At 42.2% G+C, this 24,991-nt stretch overlaps 1 protein-coding gene across 2 annotated transcripts in view; it reads left to right on the top strand.

Moving 5' to 3' along the window:
* The window catches only part of nol10 (nucleolar protein 10), a 102,146-nt gene that overhangs the window by 26,562 nt on the left and 50,593 nt on the right, over positions 1–24,991 (top strand). For both annotated transcript variants that reach the window (XM_070884985.1, XM_070884986.1), the window contains exons 4-11: positions 1,926–2,003; positions 8,382–8,419; positions 8,594–8,730; positions 9,673–9,738; positions 11,530–11,590; positions 12,758–12,843; positions 17,555–17,633; positions 20,020–20,169. In XM_070884985.1, coding sequence (XP_070741086.1) covers positions 1,926–2,003; positions 8,382–8,419; positions 8,594–8,730; positions 9,673–9,738; positions 11,530–11,590; positions 12,758–12,843; positions 17,555–17,633; positions 20,020–20,169 — 695 coding nt within the window. The remainder of the gene's footprint in view (positions 1–1,925; positions 2,004–8,381; positions 8,420–8,593; positions 8,731–9,672; positions 9,739–11,529; positions 11,591–12,757; positions 12,844–17,554; positions 17,634–20,019; positions 20,170–24,991) is intronic.

Raw genomic sequence — 24,991 nt, 5'->3', positions numbered from 1 at the left:
CTTTTCAAACCATTATGGAGTAAGATGCCCAATTAAATTGGTTTCTTGCTTTATCTCCCAGTAAGATAAAGCAAAGAAAGCTATTTTTTTTTAAATTTTCTTTAAACAGCTATTTAGCTGGAACTTTTATACAGCATTGGAATCTATTGGCTAGAATATCCACCACTTGGTGCAGAAGACCGCAATAAAACCAACAAATCCCCAGGGATGTATTGTATTTATCCTAGCATTCTGAGAAAAACTAGGGAGGAGATCTGTGAGGTTCTGACAATCATCAAGGGTGTTAGTGGACACTGGGCAGTGCCAGTACATTGGAAATGGGCTGTCACGGTGCCCATATTCAAAAGGGTGACAAAACAGACACGCATCTACAGACCCATCAATCTTCCATCCATTCCATGGAGTTTAGGAGACTGAGAGGCTATCTCATTGAAACACATATGGTTCTGAGAGGGCTTGACCGGGTAGATGCTGAGGGGCTGTTTCCTCTGACTGGAGGACTAGGGGGCATAGTCTCAGGATAAGGGGTCGGCCATTTAGGACTGAGATGAGACATTTCTTCACTCAGAGGGTTCTGAATCTTTGAAATTCTCTATCCCATGGGGCTGTGGATGCTCAGTTGATGGGTTTATTCAAGGCTGAGATTGATTTTTTTTTTGGACTGTAAGAGAATCAAGGGATATGGGATCACGTGGGAAAGTGGAGTTGAGGTCAAAGATCAGCCACAATCTTATTGAATGGTAGAGCATGCTTGGGGACCAAATGATCTATTTCTGCTCCTAATTCTTGTGTTCTTATGTAAAAATAATGGAATCGATTTATCGGGAGTAAACTTGAGGATCATCTGCACAACAACCTAATTAACAACAGTCAGTAAGGATTCAGAAGGGGACAATCCTCTCTGACTAAGCTCCTCAAATTCTTTGAGAAAGTGACAACCCAAATGGACTGGCCAGCTGTATGATGTGTATGTTTGATAAGTGCCATATAAAGGCTATTAACTAAGCTTAAAGCTGTAGGGATTCATTGTAAACTGGGAATGGATAAGAAGCTGGCCAAAGGCTAGGAGTGGTGGAGTGGGGTGAGGGAGGGAAAGAGCACTGAGCGGGGTGTCTCGGGGCTGGGACCATGGTCTTTCTAATTTACATAAATGACTTGGATTCAGAGGATCATTACAAAGTGGCCAAATTTGCGCATGACATCAAACCAAGAGGAGGAAATTGGAGAAGGTGGGTCAGAAATTACAGAAATAAGGGTTTAGAGAAGGAATTGGAGTGTGAAGCTAGGTGGCTGAAGACATCACCGCCAATGGTGGGATGAAAGGAGGGTGATTATATATGACCTAAGAGTCCACAAAATGAAGAGTTTTAGGGAAGTGGGGATTGTAGGACTAGAAGAGGTTACAAAGATTGGGATGGGCAAAGGCATGAAGGGATTTAAACACAAGGATGAGATTATTAAACTTGAAGCATTTTGGGGGGCATGCAAGTCCGCAAGGACAGCACTGATAGGCAAGGAGGACTTGATGCAGGATAAGATATGGGTTGCAGAGCATTGGACGAGTTGAAGGATGTAAGGCCAACCAGAAGATCATTGGAATAGTTGAGTCTGGGGGTGACAAAGGTGTGGATGAGCTTTTCAGCAACAGATGTACTGAGGAAGGGGAGGAGACAGGCAGTGTTACAGGAGTCGAAGTAGGAGGTCTTTGAGATGGTGAGGATATGGAGTTAGAATCTTGGCCTGGGAACAAATAGGATGCTGAGGTTGTAAATAGTGTGGTTCAGCCTGAGACAGTGGCCAGGAAGGGAGATTGAATCAGTGGCAAGAGTACGGCGTATAAGGGTGATATTAGAGCAACTTTTTTTGAGAATGAATTAATATAATGTTATACTCCAATTTCCAATACAAACTTTTTATCTTTGCAGGCACATACAAACCACGGATTCGATGTTATGACACATATCAGTTATCAATGAAGTTTGAACGATGTCTAGATTCAGAAGGTTGGATAAATAATTTTCTCTTTTGATAATTTAACAATGCCAAACTTTAAGTAACACTTCTTTCAATCTACAGCATATAACATTTAATTAGAAGTTTGCCACACCCACCTAAAATTTGATGCTTGTTTTTTATCCTGTTTTTATTTCCTTTTTGCAGCTATGTTCAAGGAAAATTGTTCCCATTTAATAAAATGTTGTACAAAGAAATTGATTTATGATGAACTTTAAACAGAGACTACTTACATTTACATAGTGTCTTTACCGTAAAAAATGTTCCAAGGTGCTTCACCAAAACTTAATCCGGCAAAAATTGACTGATAAGATGAAGGAGCTATTGGGAGGGGTGACTGAAGGCATGGTCAAAGAGGTGGGATTTAGGAAGGATCTTTGAGGGAAGGAGGCAGTGAAAGCTAGGGAGGGAATTCCAGAGCTTAGGGCATAGATGGCTGAAGGCACAGGCACCAATGGTGGGGAGAAGGGATCTTGAAATGCACAAAGTTAGAGTTGGAGGAACGAAGCACTCTAAGGGTTGTAGGATTGGAATAGGTTACATGGATAGCGAGGGGTGAGGCCATGAGGGGATTTGAACATGAGGATACAAATTTTAAACTTTAGGCAGTGGGGATTCTAGCAGGCAATGTCATAGAAACATAGAAAATAGGTGCAGGAGTAGGCCATTCGGCCCTTCTAGCCTGCACCGCCATTCAATGAGTTCATGGCTGAACATTCAACTTCAGTACCCCATTCCTGCTTTCTCGCCATACCCCTTGATCCCCCTAGTAGTAAGGACCTCATCTAACTCCTTTTTGAATATATTTAGTGAATTGGCCTCAACAACTTTCTGTGGTAGAGAATTCCACAGGTTCACCACTCTGGGTGAAGAAGTTCCTCCGCATCTCGGTCCTAAATGGCTTACCCCTTATCCTTAGACTGTGACCTCTGGTTCTGGACTTCCCCAACATTGGGAACATTCTTCCTGCATCTAACCTGTCTAACCCCGTCAGAATTTTAAATGTTTCTATGAGGTCCCCTCTCATTCTTCTGAACTCCAGTGAATACAAGCCCAGTTGATCCAGTCTTTCTTGATAGGTCAGTCCCACCATCCCGGGAATCAGTCTGGTGAACCTTCGCTGCACTCCCTCAATAGCAAGAATGTCCTTCCTCAGGTTAGGAGACCAAAACTGTACACAATACTCCAGGTGTGGCCTCACCAATGCCCTATACAACTGTAGCAACACCTCCCTGCCCCTGTACTCCAATCCCCTTGCTATGAAGGCCAACATGCCATTTGCTTTCTTAACCACCTGCTGCACCTGCAGGCCAACCTTCAATGACTGATGTACCATGACACCCAGGTCTCTTTGCACCTCCCCTTTTCCTAATCTGTCACCATTCAGATAATAGTCTGTCTCTCTGTTTTTACCACCAAAGTGGATAACCTCACATTTATCCACATTATACTTCATTTATCCTCATTATACTTCATAGGCAGTCCCTCACAATCGAGGAAGACTTGCTTCCATCTTAAAAATGAGTTCTTAGGTGGCACAACAGTCCAATACGAGAACTACAGTCCCCGTCACAGGTGGGACAGATAGTCGTTGATGGAAAGGGTAGGTGGGACTGGTTTGCCGCACGCTCTTTCCGCTGTCTGCGCTTGATTTCTGCATGCTCTCGACGATGAGACTCGACGTAATGTAGGTCAGTGAGCACGGGGGTGAGTGGGATTTGGAACAGGATAGGTTACAGGCAGCAGAGTTTTGGAGGAGCTGAAGGCTATGGAGACTGGCCAGGAGGGCATTTGAATAGACGAGTGTAGAGGTTGCAAAGGCATGGATAAGGGTTTTGGCAGCAAATGGAGTGAGGCAGGGCTAGAAATATGCACGGTTATAGAGGTGGAAGTAGGCAGTCTTTGTGATGCAGAGGATATGGAATTAGAAACTTAGCTTGGGTTGTATGAGACACCGAGGTTAACAGGTCTGGTTCAACCTGAGACAATGGCTGAGGGAGAAGATAGAATTAATGCCGAGTATGGAGTTTGTAATGGAGACGAAAACAATGGCTTTAATGTTTAACTGGTGGAAATTGCAGCTCATTCAGGGCTGGATGTCGGACAAGCACATTGACATCACAACAGTGGAGGGATTGAAAGAGGTGGTGAAGAGGTAGAGCTGCGTGTCATCTGCCTGCATGTGGAACTTGCATAAAAGGAATCCAAAAGTCTTCTATCGGCTTTTATATAAATAGTGAACGGGTAGTAAGAGGATGGGTGGGACCGATTAGGGACCAAAATGGAGACACTGGATGGGATAAAAATTGATAAAAGAGGAGGTACTGGAAAGGCTGGTTGTACTTAAAGTAGATAAGTCACTAGGATGCTGAGGGAAGTTAAGGTGGCAATTGCGGAGGTACTAGCCATAATTTTCCAATCCTCCTTCGATATACGGGTGGTGCCAGAAAACTGGAGAATTGCAAATGTTACACCTTGTTCAAAAAAGGGTGCAAGGATAAACCCGGCAACTACAGACCAGTCAGTTTAACCTCGGTAGTGGGGAAGTTTTAGAAACTATGGGCCCAAGTTTCGGCCTCAGTTGCTCCTGATTTTTTGGAGCAACTGGTGTAGAACGGAGTATCTTAGAAATTCAAATTCTCGGCATTTAGTTTGCTCCAGTTCTAGTCAGTTAGAACAGTTTCACTTTGGAACAGAATTTTTTTTTCAAAAGGGGGCGTGTCCGGCCACTTACGCCTGTTTTCAAAGTTTCGGCAGTGAAAACTTACTCCAAGCTAACTTAGAATGGAGTAAGTGAAGATTTTTGTACGTTCAAAAAAACCTTGTCTACACTTTAGAAAATTAGGCGTAGGGAATGGGGGGGGGTTTAAAGGGAAGTTTACAAACATTAAACACTTCAGTTTTACAAATAAAGAGCCATCATCAATAATAAATGATAAATACATCAATAAATCAACCAATAAATCAATCAAAAAAAATTAATAAATAAATTTTTTTTTAAAAATCAATAAATAAAACATTTTCTACTTACCGACTGCAGCACCGGGAGCCCTCCAACAGCGTGCTGGGACGGTCCCCCCAGTGTGTCTCTGTCAGTGTCTCTATCTGTGTGTCTCTCACTCTCTGTCTGTCAGTGTCTGTGTTTCTGACAGTGAGGGAAGGAGAGGGGTGGGGGGGGCGGGGGAAGGGAAGGAGAGAGGATGTAGGGAGGGAGGGAAGGAGAGAGGATGGGGGGGAGAGAGGATGGGGGGAGACTGGGTGGGAGGGAGAGGAGGCTGAACGGCCGGGCCCAAGACCTCGGGCTAGATTTACAGGTAGGTGGCGTCGGGTCTCGGGGGCGGGGGGAGTCGGTGGGGTCGGGGTCCGGAAGAGGGTTGGGGGGGGGGGGGTCAGGGGCAGGTTGAGTCGGGGGGGGGGGGTCGGGTCGGGAGGAAGCAGGAGCTGGGCGTGGGAGGAGCCTTATTCACACAGCCCCAGTGAGGCCATTCGGCCAGGGCTTCGGGCCCCTCCCACACAGTTTTGGGCGCCTGGATCTACTGGCCACTGTAGCGCGCATGTGCAGAGGTCCCGGCACTGTTTTCGGCGCAGGGACCTGGCTCCGCCCCCAACAGCTCATGTTGCGCTGCGCCCGGCTGCAGAAAACCTGCAGGGAGCCGGAGAATCTGGAAGTTTTTTTTAGGCGCACTTTCTGGTGCGAAAAACGGGCATCCAGGTCCAGGCTGCGTCGTTTTAGGCGCGTCCCGAAACTTGGGACCCTATAATCCGGGACAAAATTAACAGTCACTTGGACAAGTGTGGATTAATTAAGGAAAACCAGCACAGATTTGTTAAAGGCAAATCATGTTTAACCAACTTGATGAGGTAACAGTGAGGGTTGATGAGGGCAATGCGGTTGATGTGGTGTACATGGGCTTCCAAAAAGCGTTTGATAAAAGTGCCATATAATAAGCATGCCAGCACAATTGAAGCCCATGGAATAAAAGGGACAGTGGCAGCATGGATATGAAATTGGCTTAGTGACAGGAAACAGAGTAGTGGTGAATGGTTGTTTTTCGGACTGGAGGAAAGTACACAGTGGGGTTCCCCAGGGGGCAGTACTAGGACCACTGCCTTTCTTGATGTATATTAATGACTTAGACTTGGATGTATAGGGCACAATTTCAAAATTTGCAGATGACACAAAACTTGGAAGTATAGTGAACAGCAAGGAGGATAGTGATAGACTTCAAAAGGACATAGGCTGGTGGAATGGGTGGACATGTGGTATATGAAATAAATGCAGAAAAGTGCAAAGTGATACATTTTGGTGGGAAGGAGAGGCAATATAAACTAAAAGGTACAATTTGAAAGGGGATATGAACAGAGAGACCAGGGGGTATATGTGCACAAATTATTGAAGGTGGCAGAGCAGGTTGAGATAGTGATTAAAAAAGCTTACAGGATCCTGGACTTCATAAATAGAGGCATGGAGTACAAAAGCAAGAAAATTATAAAACACTGGTCTGACCTCAACTGGAGTATTGTGTCCAATTCTGGGCACCGCACTTTAGGAGGGATTTGAAGGCCTTGGTGAGGATGCAGAAAAGATTTACAAGAATGGTTACAGGGATGAGGGACTTCAATTATGTGGGGATAGACTGGAGAAGCTAGAGTTGTTCTCCTTGGAGCAGAGAAGATTGAGAGGAGATTTGATAGAAGTGTTCCAAATCATGAGTGCTCTGGACAGAGTAGATAGAGAGAAACTGTTCCGATTGGTAGAAGGGTCATGAACCAGAGGAGACAGATTTAAGGTGATTGGCAGAAGAACCAAAGGCGACATGAGGAAAAACTTTTTTATGCAGCGAGTGGTAATGATCTGGAATGCACTTCCTGGTAGACGCAGATTCAATCGTGGCCTTCAAAAGGGAATTGGATAAATACCTGAAGCAAAAATAGTCGAAGGGCAAGGACAGGAGTGGGACTAGCTGAAGTGCTCTTGCAGAGAGCCAGCACGGGCTCGACTGGCTGAATGGCCTCCTGTGCTGTAACCATTCTATTCAATCATTTGTGACTTTGATTAGGGATGTTTCAGTTTTGCGGCAAGGGTGGAAACCTGATTGAAAAGATGAAACATGTAGTTGCAGTAAAGGTGGGCACGGATTTGGGAGGCAAAAGCATGTTCCAGGAATTTGGAGAGGAAAGGGAGGTTAAAAGTAGTTTGCAAGGACAAAGGGCTTGAGGGTTTTTTTTTTTAAAGAGCAGGATAATGACAACTGTTTTGAAATGTAGGGGGACAGTACCTGAGGAGAGGGAGCCATTTACAAAGCCAGCATGGAGGCCAGGAAGGGAAGTTGGGTGGTTAGCAGTTTAGTGGGAATATAGTCAAAAATAGCCATGAGGAGATGGGGGAGGACAAGTGAAAACCTTGGGGAAGGTGTGATTTGGTATAGAGAGCCACACTACTACCATGACGATTTGGACAAGGAAATAGGTTTAGCCAGGTGGGAAGGCTTCAGTGAGGTGCAAGATGTTTCCACCTGCGAGACAAGTTTATTTCAAATCCATAATGTTACTGGAGTCTACAATGACATCATGGATGGTAAGGGCCTTGTTCATGTGTGAATGGACATTCTGGAGGGAAATGTCAAGAGAAAGGCGGTGTTGTTCCACGAGCAGAGTCCAAGGGATAGTGGTTGGTCGGGTGAGCGAGACAGGAAGGAGGTTGCCACAGTTAGCCCCTAGATACTTTTAAAGAATCATATTTAGATCTGAGCAATTTGTGAAACCTCAGCAAACATAACCTTGTGTCAAATTGTTTTTAACTTTTGAGTTACTTTGGATTAAGGCTAATGGTTAGGACACTGGCACCTCAAGATGGGTGCCCTAGATTGGAGAATAAGTGGATTATGCCTGCACTCTTCCAGTATTGGCTGCATTGCCTTTTGGGGGTATCAAATGGTAGCCAGGCAATTTTCCAACTTGGATGGGGAGAAAAAATTGGCAGCAATCTTTGAGCTGTCTCTCGTTTATGTTGGTATTGAAATGAATAAAACAACCAGCATATATTTTGTTTCGAGACCAGATTTCGGGTTTGATTGAACTAGTTAAAAAATGTATTGGCATAATGAACTTTGATGTTTTTCCAAAGAAGGCCTGTTGAGCAGCAAGACTTACTTAGAATTAAGAACATAAGCTAATAAAATGAAATATTAACAATTTTAGGAATTGTGAAATTGCAGCAAACGTTTGATTGCTAAGAAGCATAAATTTCAGAGTTCTGTTGAAATTGAATTATGCTTACTTATCCGTGTATAGTTTGTGTTTGTAGTAGAATATTGATATAGTGAAAGTAAACATAACGGTAATTTTCAATTGGTTTTCTTTTGCAGTTGTAACATTTGAGATTTTGTCCGATGATTATTCAAAGGTATGTAGCTCCTGCTGTATTTTACTAATGTACAGTTTGTATTTGAAACGATTTGAAGACTTGCATTTATATAAAACCTTAATATGTCTGAGAAACCTCTCCCAGCACTTCAAACAAATTGCAAATAATTATGCTTCTGTTCTCATTTTAATAGTTGCTTTTCGGCTTTTACAGATAGTTTTTTTGCAGTGTGACCGTTACGTAGAGTTTCATTCGCAGCATGGTCGCTATTATAGGACACGAATCCCCAAGTTTGGTAGAGATTTCTCCTACCATTATCCATCATGTGATCTCTATTTTGTAGGAGCAAGGTATGTAAACAGGATTTCAAAAAATATATATTTTCCTTTTCAGCTGAGCCAGATAGTTACATTAATTATCACTGGATAATGTGGGACATTTACATAAAATATACACCATATTTTAGATGGCTTTTAATGCAAGTCCTCACAATTTTCTTTGAAATGTCTTGCTTAACACTATAGGTTGTGAAACTTAAGTAGACCCATATTTCTGAATTTTATAGTTTCTGTTTTAATGGAACATTTTATTTTAAATTGCTAAATATGTGGAGCGGTGCTATTAATAGTGATTTGTATTTAATTCTCTTGCACGGTTTGTTTCTTACCCCACCGCCCTATTGGTGTAGGCATCAGATTTCATCCGCTGTAAAGGGGAGATTGACTCTCTTCCACAGGGAATTATTTATTACTTTGCCAATGGCCTTAGACCATGGTTTGGCAGTGCTTGTAATACCACTTTAATCTTGGAGATGCTTATCTGTCCATATTTTACAAAAGGAAAGCAGTGAGAATGCATTTTGCTTTATCTATGCACTTTGGGTAGAGTAGAAGAATGCCTATCTAGAGCCATTGGTGGATGTTTCTTTATGGTACTCCAGCAGTAGTGACAGTGATTGCAGAAAATGTAGCATTTCTAAGTGTTGCAATTTACTTTACACGGTTGAACATTTTCTAAAATTGTACAATTGTCATTTGACAGTATAATAATGAATCATAACCGAAAATGTTGGTAACAATTCGGAGTGAAAAATTGACTAAACTTAAAAACTAGATGCTGGAGAGGATAGAAAAATAAGCACCTCTACAACACCAAGGTGCCATTATATGCACCAGACTGCAGGGAACAAACTGTTGACTGTGATAAGCTAAAGACTAATGAAAATAAAATTCTTTACTGACTTCACTTTTTCTTTTAAATGCAGTTCTGCTTTAACTTTTGTTGCTCTGCAGTTCTGAAGTCTACAGATTGAACTTGGAGCAGGGACGATTCCTAAATTCCCTACAGACAGATGCTTCGTAAGTATCTTAATAAATTCTCACTCTTAATATGATCAAATGTCCCACAGCATTTCAGAGCCAAAAGTAACTGGACATTGAGCAGTAGTGTGAGAAAGGTTAGGGTCAATGATCAGAGAGGTAGACTTTGAGGGAGGTTTGCAAGGAAGCAAGCCGGAGCGATTTAAGGAAAGCATACCAGAGTATGGGTTGAGGTGGCTGAAAGCTCTCATCTTGAAGCTGGAGGTGAGGTACAAAATAGATCAGAGTTAACATAAGAAATAGGAGCAGAAGTAGGCCATTCGGCCCCTCGAGCATGCTCTGCCATTCAATAAGATCATGGGTGATCTTCTACCTCAACTCCACTTTCCTGCACTATACCCATATCCCTTGATTCCCTTAATATCCAAAAATCTATTGCTCTCTGCCTTGAATATACTCAACGACAGCCTCCACAGCCCTCTAGGGTAGAGAATTCCAAAGTGAAGTGAAGAAATTTCTCCTTGTCTCAGCCCTAAATAGCTAACCTCTAATTCTGAGACTGTGACCCCTGGTTCTAGACTTCCCAGCCAGGGGAAACATCCTCCCTGCATCTACCCTGTCAAGCCCTGAAAGAATTTTGTATGTTTCAATGAGATCACCTCTCATTCTTCTAAATTCTAGAGAATATAGGCTTAGTCTACTCGATCGCTCTTCATAGGACAATCCCCCCCATCCCAGGAATCAGTCTGGTGAACCATTGTTGCACTCTCTCTATGGCAAGTATATCCTTCCTTGGGTAAGGAGGGACTCATAGATGAGGACAAGCATTTTTAAATTAATGTGTTGAGGAGTAGGATGTGAGTGGTGGAATTTTGGATGAGTTGCACTTTGTGGCGGCCAGCAAGGTGAGCTGTTAAACATGTGGATACGAGTTGTTGTAGAGATGGGCAATAATGCAGACAAGGGAATAAGCAGTGGTGGCTAGGATGTTCAGTTTGAAATTCGGCTCACTCTCAAACAGGACACTGATGTTGTACACTTCTCTTTCTGAACCATGGAACACTGAGGTGGCATATATTATGCAAGTAAACAAGTCTGCCACTGGGAGGAGCTATTGCCTTGCTATAATGCACGTTGCTTTATTGCAATATTGTATAACCAATAGAACCTGTGTAACAGATGTTGTAGTCTGAGAGGAGAGGAATGTGGAATTGTTAAGTTATTGCATTGTTTTTGTTAATTATTTGTTTTCACAAAGGCATAAAGGCTTGATAGGCTGAATGGCCTTTTCTTGGTTTTAAGGTTGGTACACGACAGGGAAAGAACAAGCTAGCATTTCCCCAACAGAAATGGGGAAATCATCAGAAGGTAAAAAGGAAACCATGTCTGCCTTCTAATGCATCTGTAACGAAAGGTTGCTAAGTTTAAGCTGTGGTTAGGTGAGAAGCAGGACTTTGGAGTTGGAATTCAAAAACAAAATAAACAATCAATAAAGAAATTCAAATTAGTCATGGCCCGAATGTAATTTGAGGAATACTATAGCATTTAGAAACATAAAAAATAGGTGCAGGAGTAGGCCATTCGGCCCTTCGAGCCTGCACCATCATTCAATATGATCATGGCTGATCACACAACTTCAGTACCCCATTCTTGCTTTCTCTCCATACCCCTTGATCCCTTTAGCTGTAAGGGCCACATCTAACTCCCCTTTTGTATACTATACCTATTTTAATATGAATTTGATTACATTATGTGTTTATGTTGTAGCAAGATGTCCTACAAAATGCTATTTTAAATATACATTTTAATGTTAACTATTTATATTCTCAGGCAGAACAATGTTTGTGATATTAACCCGACACACTACCTGTTTGCTACTGGGACAACTGAGGTAATACAAAACACTGGTTTTCTTGTCAGAATGTAGTAAGGTACCTAATACCACATAAAGTGGGTATGCTTAGAATCGTAGAATGATACAGCACAGAAGGAGGCCATTCACCCGACACGCTGTGCCAAAAAGAGCTATCCAATTAGCCCCTCTTTCTCTAGCCCTGCAATTGTTTTCCCCCTTCAAGTATTTATCCAATTCTTTTTTGAAAGTTGTTATTGAATCTGGTTCCACCACCTGTTCAAGCAGTGCATTCCAGATCATCACAATTCTTGTTTTATTTTTTAAAATCCTCATGCCTCCTTTTGATTCTTTTGGCAATTACCTTAAATCTGTGTCCTCTGGTTACTGGCCCTTCTGTCACTGGAAACAGTTTCTTATTTACTCTGTCAAAACCATTCATCATTTCGAACACCTCTATCGATTCTCCCCTTAACCTTCTCTGCTCCAAGCAGAACAACCCAGTTTCTCTAGTCCCCAAATAACTGAAGTTCCTCACCCCTGGTACCATTCTAGTAAATCTCCTCTGCCTTCTCTTTGTTGCTTTGACATTCTTCCTAGAGTGCATTGCCCACAATACTCTAGCTGGGGCCTAACCAGTGTTTTATAAATGTTTAGCATAACTTCCTTGCTTTTGTACTATAAAGCCAAGGATCTCGTATGTCTTTTTAACAGCCTTCTCAACTTGTCCTGCTACCTTCAAAGATTTGCCGCTGATGTAATAGTAAAAAAATTGTGACTATGCATGATTATATAAGGCAAATAACTTAGTCAAATAACTTGCCAGCACTCACTTTCTGGACTGGCAGTGCCCATGGAATAGTACTCCAGGATGAGCCATTGCTTTTTGAGAAGATGGGGTATTCAATCTTAATCAACTTTGATCAGAAATTCAGAAAAGATTGCTGATTAGTTTTTTAGATTTTACATGCCTGTGGCAGTTTTGAACTGCTTATGTTTATGACCATTCTGGCAAGCACATATATTAAAAATATTCAGTTGAGAGAATTGTTACACTCTCAAATTCTTTATAGTCATAGCAGCACAATTTGGGTGTTGAAATGAGATTAATTAGCTGATAAAGTTGCAGCTAGAAATTATTTAGATTTTTTTAAATGTTAAAGACGTTAAATAAATGTGTTTACCTCTATTTTTTGTCCATTTTAGGGTAAAGTAGAATGTTGGGATCCACGCACAAGAAATCGAGTAGGAATGCTCGACTGTGCTTTGAACAGTGTGACAAGTGATACAGAGTAAGCATTATAATGTAAATGCATCTATCTACAATATATTAAAAACATTGACTGATTTCAAGATACCAAAGGTACATGTAGGTGGAATTGTGAATGTAATACCTGCATGTGAATAATTGAGTTTAATGGGGGCGACAGCCTTTTACTTAGCCAAAAAAATTCCCAATGTTTCCTGTTTGCTGAAAAATTCGATTTCTGGCTGCCCCAGGTCAAAGCAAGCAAAAAAAACTAAGGCTGGAATTTCCAATGGCTTATTGCCCAGTTTCTGGACAATATTGGCCATTGTGGGCGCTAATCAGATAAGCGGAAAATTCCCTACCAGCGTGCACCGTCCTGAAATTGCCCTGGTGCAATATTTGGGTCAGCAGTGACACATAGGTGAGTATGAAAGAAAAACGCCCACGAAGATCAGCAGAGCTGGGCGGCAGGTGTGTACCTCTGCAAGAAAAAGGTTAGTAATTGGTTTTTTACTAATTCTTTTTAAAATCTGTTGTTATTTAGTTTAAAAGGGTCTTGGGAATGTTTTTTTGATTTTTTTTTTTAGGTGATGTTTTTGTTAAATTGTTTTTATTGTTTTTCTGCTGCTAGGCCCTTCCCGCAGCCTCGGGGTAAATTTTTATTGTTTTTTTTTTATTGCTCATTTTGTTTAGGAACTGCCCAATCGACCCTAAATTGCACTTTTTCGCCCAGAATGGGGGTGCAACACCCATGTTTTTCGCTTGCTGTATTTTTTTTATTTTTGGGGGAGAAGTTTTCGCCGGTGATAATCTTCCCAATCTTAGCGGTCTTTTGGGTGTAGGCGGGCTGATAGGAAATTCTAGCCTTCTGTATTGAAACAGAAAAATTATGGATAAACACGTGCCGACTCAAATCATTGAAGCGAAGTTCGGGCAACAGCTTCTCAGCAGTTCAACTTCAGTGTGCTAGTCAGCTGAAAAATAAGCACACGTCAGAAGTCATGGATCCGAAAGGGGGAAAAATCATATCGGAGAAGAATAATTTCACTAGTAATAGCCTAAGTAAAGTGAAATAACAATTCAAATTGGAACTTGTTCCCTCTTCATCCTCTAATCGCCCCTTCTCCATCTACCTCTCCCTTCCTTTCACTGATTCTCAACCCTGCCCTTTTTTTGCCCACTGCGTCCAGTTAGCCCACCATTTTCTAACCTTGATCTGAATACTATACTTGGTTTTGACTCATTGGGCCCGAGTTTCCGCCCTCTGTAAAAACGTCGCACCTCCATAAGGAATAAAAAGGGCGTCGAAAACTTACCTCGTGATTCTGCGAGCTCCTCAGGACTCTTCGGCCTCAGCGTGGCGCAGCACAAGGGCTCAGAGGCGGAGCCAGGTCCCGGCGCTGAAAACAGTGCCCGGGACCTCTGCACATGCGCGCTAGAGTGCGCATGCATGTGCAGTAGCTCCTTGCAGCCCGAAATCTGTGCAGGCTGCGTGGGAGGGGCCAGAAGAACGCCGTCCCTAGCCCTGGCCGAATGGGCTCACCGGGCATTGAAGATCGGGACTCTGGCTTCCCTCCCGTTCGGCTTCCCCCTTCCCCCCCCCCCCCTCCCGTTCAGTTCTCTCTCCCCACCCTACCCCCCTTCCGTTCAGCCTTCCCCTTCCCCTTCCCACCATCTTCCCCCCCCCCCCCTTCCCACCATCTTCCCCCCCCCCCCCCCCTTCCCTCCACCCACCCCTCCCCCCTCTTCCCTCCAGCCCCCCACCACCCCTCGCTGTTAGAAACAAAGAGAGACACTGGTGGCGCCCCATCCCAGCATGCTGTTTGAGGGTTCCCGGTGCTGCAGTAGGTGAGTAGAAACTTAATTTTTTATTTATTGATTTTTTTAATTTTTTTTTGGATCGATTTATTGCTTTATTTGTCATTTATTGATGATGGCTCTTTATTTGTAAAAGTGAAGTGGTTAATGTTTGTAAACTTCCCCCCCCCCCCCCCCCCCCAATCTCTCGTCCCCTGCGCCTGATTTCTAAGTGTAGGCAAGGTTTTTCTGGACTCCATTCTAAGTTAGTTTGGAGTAAGTTTTCGCTGCCTAAACTTGCAAAACAGGTGTAAGTGGCTGGACACACCCCCTTTTGAAGAAAAAAAATCTGTTCTAAAATGAAACTATTCTAATTTGCTAAAACTGAAGCAAACTAAATGCCAAGAATTGCAATTTCTAAGATGCTCCATTCTAAACTAGTTGCTCCAAAAAAATAGGAGCAACTCCGGCCGAAACTTGAGCTCATCTGTATGGAACACTATGGGAGGTTTATCAATATTGATTAGATTTAGTGTTGCAATCTGAACTCTTGCCTCTGACTTTTCATCTGATAATATTTTTTTCCTCCTTGTGGGGATCCTCCACTAGTTCTTCCCAATAATAATATGTTAGTGATTGAGGAATCATGATTGCTGACCCAAGCCCATATAATGCTTTATCTTGGACTTTCAATTGGAGCTAGTTGTCTTCTATACATGTGATGACTGGATGATTAATCTAGGCCAAGTCATTTTCACTGTTGATTAGAAATGACTGAAAGTTAACAAAATAAATATCAAGAAATAAGTTGATATTTCATGTTCTCTGACCATCTGAACATTTTGTAGACAAATTACTTTTGAAGTGGAGTCACTGTTTTGTAGGCAAATATGGCAGCTAATTTGCAAACTGCAATGTTTCACATGCAGCAAAATGTAGAACATATAATTGCACAAGTAACTTTCGTTTCTTTTTGCATATAAACTTCCCGGAAGAACAGCAGCCAACCACTTCCTGTTGTGTGTATCTCTTTCCATCTCTAGTAATTGAGCAAGTAGAACCTCAGATTTTTGCTCTGGTCTATTTTGTTGCCTTTAAAGGGGTGGGTAACGTTAAACTGAAGTCCACCTTTAGCGAACAGCTTTTATCAAGGCAGTTCCTTTGCTCCTGTAGGAAAATGCTTTCTGGACTCTCTTGTTTTTATGTAATACTTTATGTATTCACTGTTGTCATTTAACCCTGAAATTAGCTTTCGACCACATGTCCACAGCATAATTAAGACCGCCTATTTCCACCTCCATAGCATCGCTCGTCTCCGCCCTTGCCTCTGCTCATCTGCTGCTGTAGCCCTCATCCATGCCTTTGTTACCTTTAAGACTTGACTATTTCAATGCACTCCTGGCTGGCCTCCCACATTCTACCCTACATACACTAGAGGTAATCCAAAACTCGGCTTCCCATGTCCTAACTCGCTCCAAGTCCCACTCACCCATCACCCCTGTGCTCTTTGACCTATACTGGCTCCTGGTTAAGCCATGCCTTGACATCCAAATTCTCATGATTTTCAAATTTTTCCATGGCCTTGCCCCTCCCTATCTCTGTAATCTCCTTCAGCCTCACAACACCCCCACCCTCCCGGAGATGTAAGCGTTCCTCTAATTCTCCCCTCTTGAGCATCCCTGATTATAATTGCTCAACCATTGATGGCTATGCCTTCTGTTGCCTAAACCAGAATTCCCTGCCTAAACCTCGCCTCCTCTCTACCTCTCTCTCCTCCTTCAAGATGCTCCTTAAAACCTACCTCTGACTAAGCTTTTGGTCACCTGCCCTAATTTCTCCTTGTGTGGCTCGGTGTCAAATTTTTGGTCTCGTACTCCTGGGATGTTTCACTGTGTTAAACGCATTATATAAATACAAGTTGTTATATGGTATAATGCTCCTCTCATTATGAAACTGCATATCCTCCCAACATAGTATGCGATCTTCCTAATATAGTCAATAAAGCTATTTGGCACATGTTTTTGCCCTTTTTTAGATAGTTCTAGAATTGTAAATTAGTTCAGATCACTGAGTTACAAACTTAGAACTAGCCCTGAGTTTACAGCTGGTGATGAAAATGCCAGGGCAAAAGTCGCTACTTGGACTCTGTCACCTGCTAGTACTGAGCTTTGATTTACCAGCCATAAAAACTTCAGACTAGTTGAACATTCTTCTTTGTTTGAGTTTCAATCCAGCCAGACTGCTTAGGCCAGTCTAGTATTTTGAAAGTACAACCATGTTGAGTCTGGTTTATAACTCACTAGCAGTGCCTTGTAGCAGCGATAGCATAACTCTGTTTTTTTTTCTGTTCCTTTTTTTTTATTGAGTTCACAATATCAACTGTGATGCCTCTCCACAAGGAGGAGGAAACAGGAATTATCTTTAAATGAGAGTATCCAAACTACGACCCATAGGCCGTGTGGAAGTCCTGGCAATCCCACCCATGATGTACAAGCAGCTCCGTTCTATTTCCACTTTCATTTCCTATTCACTGGTTTGTCTTGTTTGAGGTTTGGGGACCCGAAGGTTTGATGAGGGCTATTGTGGATGCTGTTTCCTCAATGTGGATAAATCCAAAATCAGAACACCAACATTTATGGGTAACTTGAGATCTATATAAATTTGTTGGAATATTGATTTTAAACATTATATGAGGCCCCTCTGGCTCCAAAGTAAGCAGCTAAGCACCTCAGGAAGAATAAAAGCTTGGATGTTCCTGTCCTATCCTATCCTAGGCTGTTGAGCACCTTCCATCAGCTAGAGAAAAGTTTTAGAGCAGCTTTGGCAGAGGAAGGAGGTCTGGATCACCTGTTCTCAGTCTGGAGCTATCTGGTGAACAAAAAGAATTGACCCAGCTTTTTAAAGTAATAGTAATGTCCTTATTGCACGTTATTAACTGTTTTTTGTTTTAATTACAGGATTGATGGTTTGCCTTCTGTTTCTGCTTTGAAATTTAAAGGAGCATTACATATGGTTGTTGGCACCACAACAGGTCAGGTGAGTATCTTGTTATCCAGAATAAATCTAATCTGTTGAGTTTACTCATTTAGACTTTAATTTAAACAAGTATTGTCTTGTAGTTCTTATCATGATGCAACATGTGAAATTCATAGTCTTGCAATTCCACTCGGAAAGATTAATTATCTTTATAAATTGCTTTTTAAAAAATGAAATGATTTCAGTGTGAAATTATTTTTCCTCTCTAGCCCCTTTCTATGAATTTGATTTAAAAATTCCGACTATCTGACTTCATATTGGCATGGAGTTTCCATTTCATGAGAAGAGGTGTGCTACATTGACACATGTAGGTTGAATGGGAAATCTACTTAGGCTGGACTTGTACTGCAAACTTTGGGAAATTAAATCAGTCCAGGGGTCTCATTCCTCAGGAATTTAGCACCCCCAGTAGTCTCCAAACTTGCATTGCCATTTTTGCATTGATGTGTACCCAAAACCAATTTGCATCAGTGCAAAGTGGCAGAATGCATGCAACCCTAACATGCTGCAGATTTGCAAATAATTAAGACCAAGACAAATTTACAAAATAATTAAAGCTCCCACTCTGTTGTCATGGTCATATTACCAATATACTATACTGTCTGATGTAATTGTTCTTGATGATGTCTCCCTTGCTGATTCATCATTAAAAATGATCTTAAAAAGTTAGAAATTAATTATAATTTGCTTGTAAGCTTAAAAAGTCGTGCCTGCTCTACTTCACTAAAATGCTTTTCAATCAGCAGAACAGCAAATATTTTAACTGCCAATTACAGCTATGGACAGCTATTGCCTAACAACACATTATTATTTCTCTCCTGCTGTATGAAAGCTAGCTTTGTCTTGAATTTTGTTCCAGTAATAGTGGGTGCCTAAAGTATCATAAACTTTCAAGTATAAAAAACACTCCTCATGGATACTAAGCTACAAAAGTTGTGACCTAAAATTGGGAGTGCGGTTATATTATACTCCATACATTTTCTTGTGCAACACATAAATGGATTTTATTATTCTTTGACCTCACTACTTTGCCCAGCTACAGCCATAAAAAAAATTGTATTTGGGTGTTGGCACACTGCCAAAATTGATTGCCGTTTTCTCTATCAATAAAATAATTGATTTGTAAAAGCTTGAATATTGTGTACAGTTTTGGTCCCCTAATCTGAGGAAGGACATTCTTGCTATTGAGGGAGTGCAGCGAAGGTTCACTAGACTGATTCTTGGGATAACAGGACTGACATATCAAGAAAGACTAGATCGACTTGGTTTATAGTCACTGGAATTTAGAACAATGAGAGGTGATCTCATAGAAACATATAAAATTCTGACTGGATTGGACAGGTTAGATGCAGGAAGAATGTTCCTGATGTTGGGGAAGTCCAGAACCAGGGGTCACAGTCTAAGCATAAGGGGTAAGCCATTTAGGACTGAGATGAGGAGAAACTTCTTCACTCAGAGTTGTGAGCATGTGGAATTCTCTACCACAGAAAGTTGTTGAGGTCAGTTCGTTAGATATATTCAAAAGGGAGTTAGATGTGACTCTTATGGCTAGAGGGATCAAGGGGTATGGAGAGAAAGCAGGAAAGGGGTACTGAAGTGCATGATCAGCCATGATATTGAATGGTGGTGCAGGCTTGAAGTGCCAAATGGTGTACTCCTGCACCTATTTTCTATGTTTCTATGCTTGACTGTATTCTCCAGATCTTTTTCTCACAACCTCAAACTTGGTATCTGATGAAAATACCTGCCATTTAGATGAAGGCAACATTCAACCAAGTGTGGCATCATGGAACACTTGCAAAACTAAGGTCCATGGGGGTCGAAGGGAAACATCTTCATTGGCTGGAGTCATACCCAACGCAAAGAAAAATGATTGTGGTTGTCCGAGGCTAGTCATCGCAGCCCAAGGACATTACTGCAGGAGTTCCTCGAGGAAGGGTCCTCAGCCCAACCATCTTCATCTGCATCACCAATGACCTTCCCTCTTTCATAAGGTCAGGAGAGTGGCTGTTCTCTTTCTACCCTTAACTTTCGATGACACCACCATTGTCGAGTCCCTGCCATCAATATCTTGGGGGTTTATTGTTGACTTAATACCATTGTGGGAGCACCATCACCACAAGGAATGCAGCGATTCAATGAAGAGGTCCACCATTGCATTCCCAGGGTAACCTAGGGTTAGGCAATAAATGTAGCCATGCCAACATCCCTAGGACTATTTTTTCTAAATATTTAATTAGCATTGGCAAAGCGTTCAGAATATTTCTCTTTTTTTAAATGGTGAACTTGGTTTGCATGTTGTAAAGTAGACAGTAATGCAATTCAATTAATCATTTACCAACTCTATTAATCGAAATTCAAATGTTCTTTTGCTATTCTATACAAGGTTTTGTTATATGATCTTCGTTCAAGCCGTCCACTGATTGTCAAGGACCATCATTATGGACTACCAATTAAATCCATTGAATTCCAGGAACAGTTGGATTTAGTCATTTCAGCAGATTCCAGGATTGTAAAAATGTGGAATCAGAATACGGTAGGTTATTAATGTTTTGAATATAAATTACGTAATAGTGTTGATTTCAGTGGGACAGATACCCATCTCAAGTTGTGACTTGAGCAGTCAGTCCACCTGTACAGGCTAGAAATGCATTTTAGTTGCAGTTTTTTGTATTGTCAGTGCAGATCTTCTCCCAGTATCAAGAGCCTGTAGCCAGAAACTTAGCTGCAGTTGTGACTTTGAGTAACTTCACTTGTGCAGCTTGTGTTACAGGTGCTCTGAATTCAGTTGCTCCAAGCTTCTCAATTTAAACACATTGGTTGCAAAACATGCATTTACTTCAAATTAGTCTGGAAAAAGCTGTATTTTAATAGAATTATAGAAACTTTAATCACAGAAGGCCATTTGGCTGTGTGTGTGTGAGGTCACAGTCTCAGAATAAGGGGTCGGCCATTTAGGACTGATGAGAAATTTTTTCACTTAGAGGGTTTTGACTCTTTGGCATTCTTTATCCCAGAGAGCTGTGGATGCTCGGTCTTTGGGTATATTCAAGACAGAGGGCTCAATTTTTTCCAAAGCTTTTTTTTGGCGTACTTGAAGAGTTACGCCTGTTTTTTGAGGGGGCCCCAAGTACGCCAAAAAAAATGTTCTAAGTTTCCCCGTTGGATTTCTTCATTTTGACGTGGCCTAACCTGTCCTTTAGTTTTGGGCGTGGAACCTTGATCTGCGCCAAAAAGATCGGGCTGCCATGGTAACCAGGGACACAATGCGAGCTGAGGCTGCAAAGTAAAACATACAGCCAGCTCACAACACATTAAAACACATTGAAATATATTGCAACAACTTACCTCCAATGCCCCTGGTCGAATATTCACACTCTCACCTCTTTGCTAAAGTCCTTGTATGAGGTGTTTGTGACATACCAGCTTGGTATGTGGCATCCAATTTAGAACATGACTGTGTCCAGCATGTTGCAGACTTTCCTGTGCAGGTCCTTCCATAATGCTGAATGCAGATGTCCAGTATATGCCTGGTGAGGAAACTCCAGACTTTGGACAACAGTTAACGGAGGTCACTACCTGGGGGCACTCATGTATCCAGGATTTGGTACCTACCGTGATTGGTGGTTGAGAGATTAGCATCTGAAGCTCCATACCTCGATCTGCTGGAATCGCAATTCAATGAGCTTTGGTGTGTGGCCAAGCTGTTAAGAGAAAGGTGGCAATGCAGTCACAGTAGAGTGTTTATATGAAACCGTAGGTAAGGGTGCAATGATTACGGGTTTTCCTGTTGAATTGGTTAGACCAGAAAAGTCCCAGCTCAATGCCTTGTTTGTGCAATAAGTTAGTTGATCACAAATAGGGCACTGGTAGGGGGCTATAATTGGCTTCACTATCCAGGTTAAGAAGGGAAAATGTCAGGCAAGAAAAGAGAAACTGGTTCATATAGCCTGTCCCATACAGTCGTGATGCATCACTATTCAGGCACTCCGTATTCACTAGCAGCCATGTAATCACCTGGAAGAGGTGAAAAACCTGGAAAATGCCTCTCGGACCCTCCACTAAGCAATCAAAAATTGTCCAGGCGACCACATTGACCATGACTTGTATCACTTGGCACATGCCTTTTGTATAACATGATCTCTGCCCCAGCCAGGAACCAATCCAGCTCTCCAACTGAGATTCCTACTCCTGGTCACTAGCCAATCATCAACATGCAAGAAGTGATCATCTGTGGACAGTGGACTCACCTATGATGCCCCTGTAGTTAAATAGTTTACCAACACGCCCTGTCTGTTCACATGTAGCCACTTAACTGAGGTATAGGAACGCACCTGGGGTTATGCTTCTGGAAAGTGGAGAAAATTGGTAGAAAAGGTGTGGTTTTAAAAAAAAACTGCATCATGGTGTGAGGTGAGGACATGAATATTGGAGAAATGCAGGATAAAGTGAGCATAATATGTTGTGGATATAGTTTCGGGCATATTGGGGGCGGTGCTGTGATGTGAATTCTTAAAATGACTTGCAGATGGAGTATAATGTCGCAAAGTGTGAGGTCATGCATTTGGCAGAAAAAAATCAAGTTATTATTTAAATGGAGAAAGATTGCAAAGTGCCGCAGTACAGCGGGACCTGGGGGCATTAGGGGATTTGATTGTAAGGGGAATAGATAGGCGTTTCTGCGGCCGCAACAGAGACTCCAGGGTGGTATGTTGCCTCCCTGGTGCAAGGGTCAAAGATGTCTCGGAGCAGGTGCAGGACATTCTGAAAAGGGAGGGTGAAAGCCAGTTGTCGTGGTGCATATAGGTACCAACGATATAGGTAAAAAACGGGATGTGGTCCTACGAGACGAATTTAGGGAACTAGGAGCTAAATTTAAAAAGTAGGACCTCAAAGGTAGTAATCTCAGGATTGCTACCAGTGCCACGTGCTAGTCAGAATAGGAATTGCAGGATAGCTCTGATGAATACGTGGCTTGAGGAGTGGTGCAAGAGGGAGGGATTCAAATTCCTGCAACACTGGAACCGGTTCTGGGGGAGGTGGGACCAATACAAACTGGACGGTCTGCACCTGGGCAGGACCGGAACCAATGTCCGAGGGGGAGTGTTTGCTAGTGCTGTTGGGGGAGGAGTTAAACTAACATGGCAGGGGGATGGGAACCTATGCAGGGAGACAGAAGGAAATAAAATGGAGGCAGAAGCAAAAGATAGAAAGGAGAATAGTAAAAGTGGAGGGCAGAGAAACCCAAGGCAAAAAAACAAAAAGGGCCACATTACAGAAAAATTCTAAAGGGGCAAAGTGTGTTAATAAGACAAGCCTGAAGGTTCTGCCTCAATGCGAGGAGTATTTGGAATAAGGTGGACAAATGAACTGCGCAGACTGCAGTTAACGGATATGATGTAATTGGCATCATGGAGACATGACTCCATGGTGACCAAGGCTGGGAACTCAACATCCAGGGGTATTCAACATTTAGAAAGGATAGGCAGAGGAAAAGGAGGCGGGGTGGCATTGCTGGTTAAAGAGGAAATTAATGCAATAGTAAGGAAGGACATTAGCTTGGATGATGTGGAATCGGTATGGGTGGAGCTGCGGAATTCCAAAGGGCAGAAAATGTTAGTGGGAGTTGTGTACAGACCACCAAACAGTAGTAGTGAGGTTGGGACAGCATCAAACAAGAAATAAGGGATGTGTGCAATAAAGGTGCAGCAGTTATCATGGGTGACTTTAATCTACATATTGATTGGGCTAACCAAACTGGTAGCAATGCGGTGGAGGAGGATTTCCTAGAATGTATTGGGGATGGTTTTCTAGACCAATATGTCAAGGAACCAACTAGAGGGCTGGCCATCCTAGACTGGGTGATGTGTAATGAGAAGGAACTAATTAGCAATCTTGTTATGCGAGGACCCTTGGGGAAGAGTGACCATAATATGGTAGAATTCTTTAAGATGGAGAGTGACACAGTTAATTCGGAAACTACGGTCCTGAACTTAAGGAAAGGGAACTTCGACGGTATGAGGCATGAATTGGCTAGAATAGAGTGGCAAAGGATACTTAAAAGGGTTGACGATGGATAAGCAATGGCAAACATTTAAAGATCACATGGATGAACTTCAGCAATTGTACATCCCTGTCTGGAGTAAAAATAAAACTGAGAAGGTGGCTCAACCATGGCTAACAAAGGAAATTAAGGATAGTGTTAAAGCCAAGGAAGAGGCATATAAACTGTCTAGAAAAAGCAACAAACATGAGGACTGGGAGAAATTTAGAATTCAACAGAGTAGGACTAAGGGTTTAATTAAGAGGGGAAAAATAGAGTACGAGAGGAAGCTTGCCGGGAACATAAAAACTGACTGCAAAATCTTCTATAAATATGTGAAGAGAAAAAGATTAGTGAAGACAAACGTTGGTCCCTTGCAGTCGGATTCAGGTGAATTTATAATGGGGAACAAAGAAATGGCAGACCAATTGAACAAATACTTCGGTTCTGTCTTCACAAAGGAAGACACAAATAACCTTCCGAATGTACTAGGGGACAGTGGGTCTAGTGAGGAGGAGGAACTGAAGGATATCCTTATTAGGCGGGAAATTGTGTTAAGGAAATTGATGATATCCCCGGGGCCTAATAGTCTGCATCCCAGAGTATTTAAGGAAGTGGCCTTAGAAATAGTGGATGCATTGGTGATCATTTTCCAACAGTCTATCGACTCTGGATCAGTTCCTATGGACTGGAGGGTAGCTGATGTAACACCACTTTTTAAAAAAGGAGGGAGAGAGAAAACGGGTAATTATAGACCGATTAGCCTGACATCAGTAGTGGGGAAAATGTTGGAATCAATCATTAAGGATGAAATAGCAGCGCATTTGGAAAACAGTGACAGGATTGGACCAAGTCAACATAGATTTATGAAGGGGAAATCATGCATGACGAATCTCCTGGAATTTTTTGAGGATGTAACCAGTAGAGTGGACAAGGGAGAACCGGTGGATGTGGTGTATTTGGACTTTCAAAAGGCTTTTGACAGCGTCCCGCACAAGAGATTGGTGTGCAAAATTAAAGCGCGTGGTATTGGGGGTAATGTACTGACGTGGATAGAGAACTGGTTGGCAGACAGGAAAGAGAGAGCTGGGATAAACGGGTCCTTTTCAGAATCTTGCTACAGTTATACAGGGTATTGATGAGGCCACACCTGGAATACTGCGTGCAGTTTTGGTTTCCATATTTACGAAAGGATATACTTGCTTTGGAGGCAGTTCAGAGAAGGTTCACTATGTTGATTCTGGGGATGAGGGGTTGACTTATGAGGAAAGGTTGAGTAGGTGGGCCTCTACTCATTGGAATTCAGAAGAATGAG

Source organism: Pristiophorus japonicus, chromosome 7 (assembly GCF_044704955.1).
Source record: "Pristiophorus japonicus isolate sPriJap1 chromosome 7, sPriJap1.hap1, whole genome shotgun sequence".
Classification (NCBI taxonomy): Eukaryota; Metazoa; Chordata; class Chondrichthyes; family Pristiophoridae; genus Pristiophorus; species Pristiophorus japonicus.
This window is presented reverse-complemented; position numbering and strand designations above follow the sequence as displayed.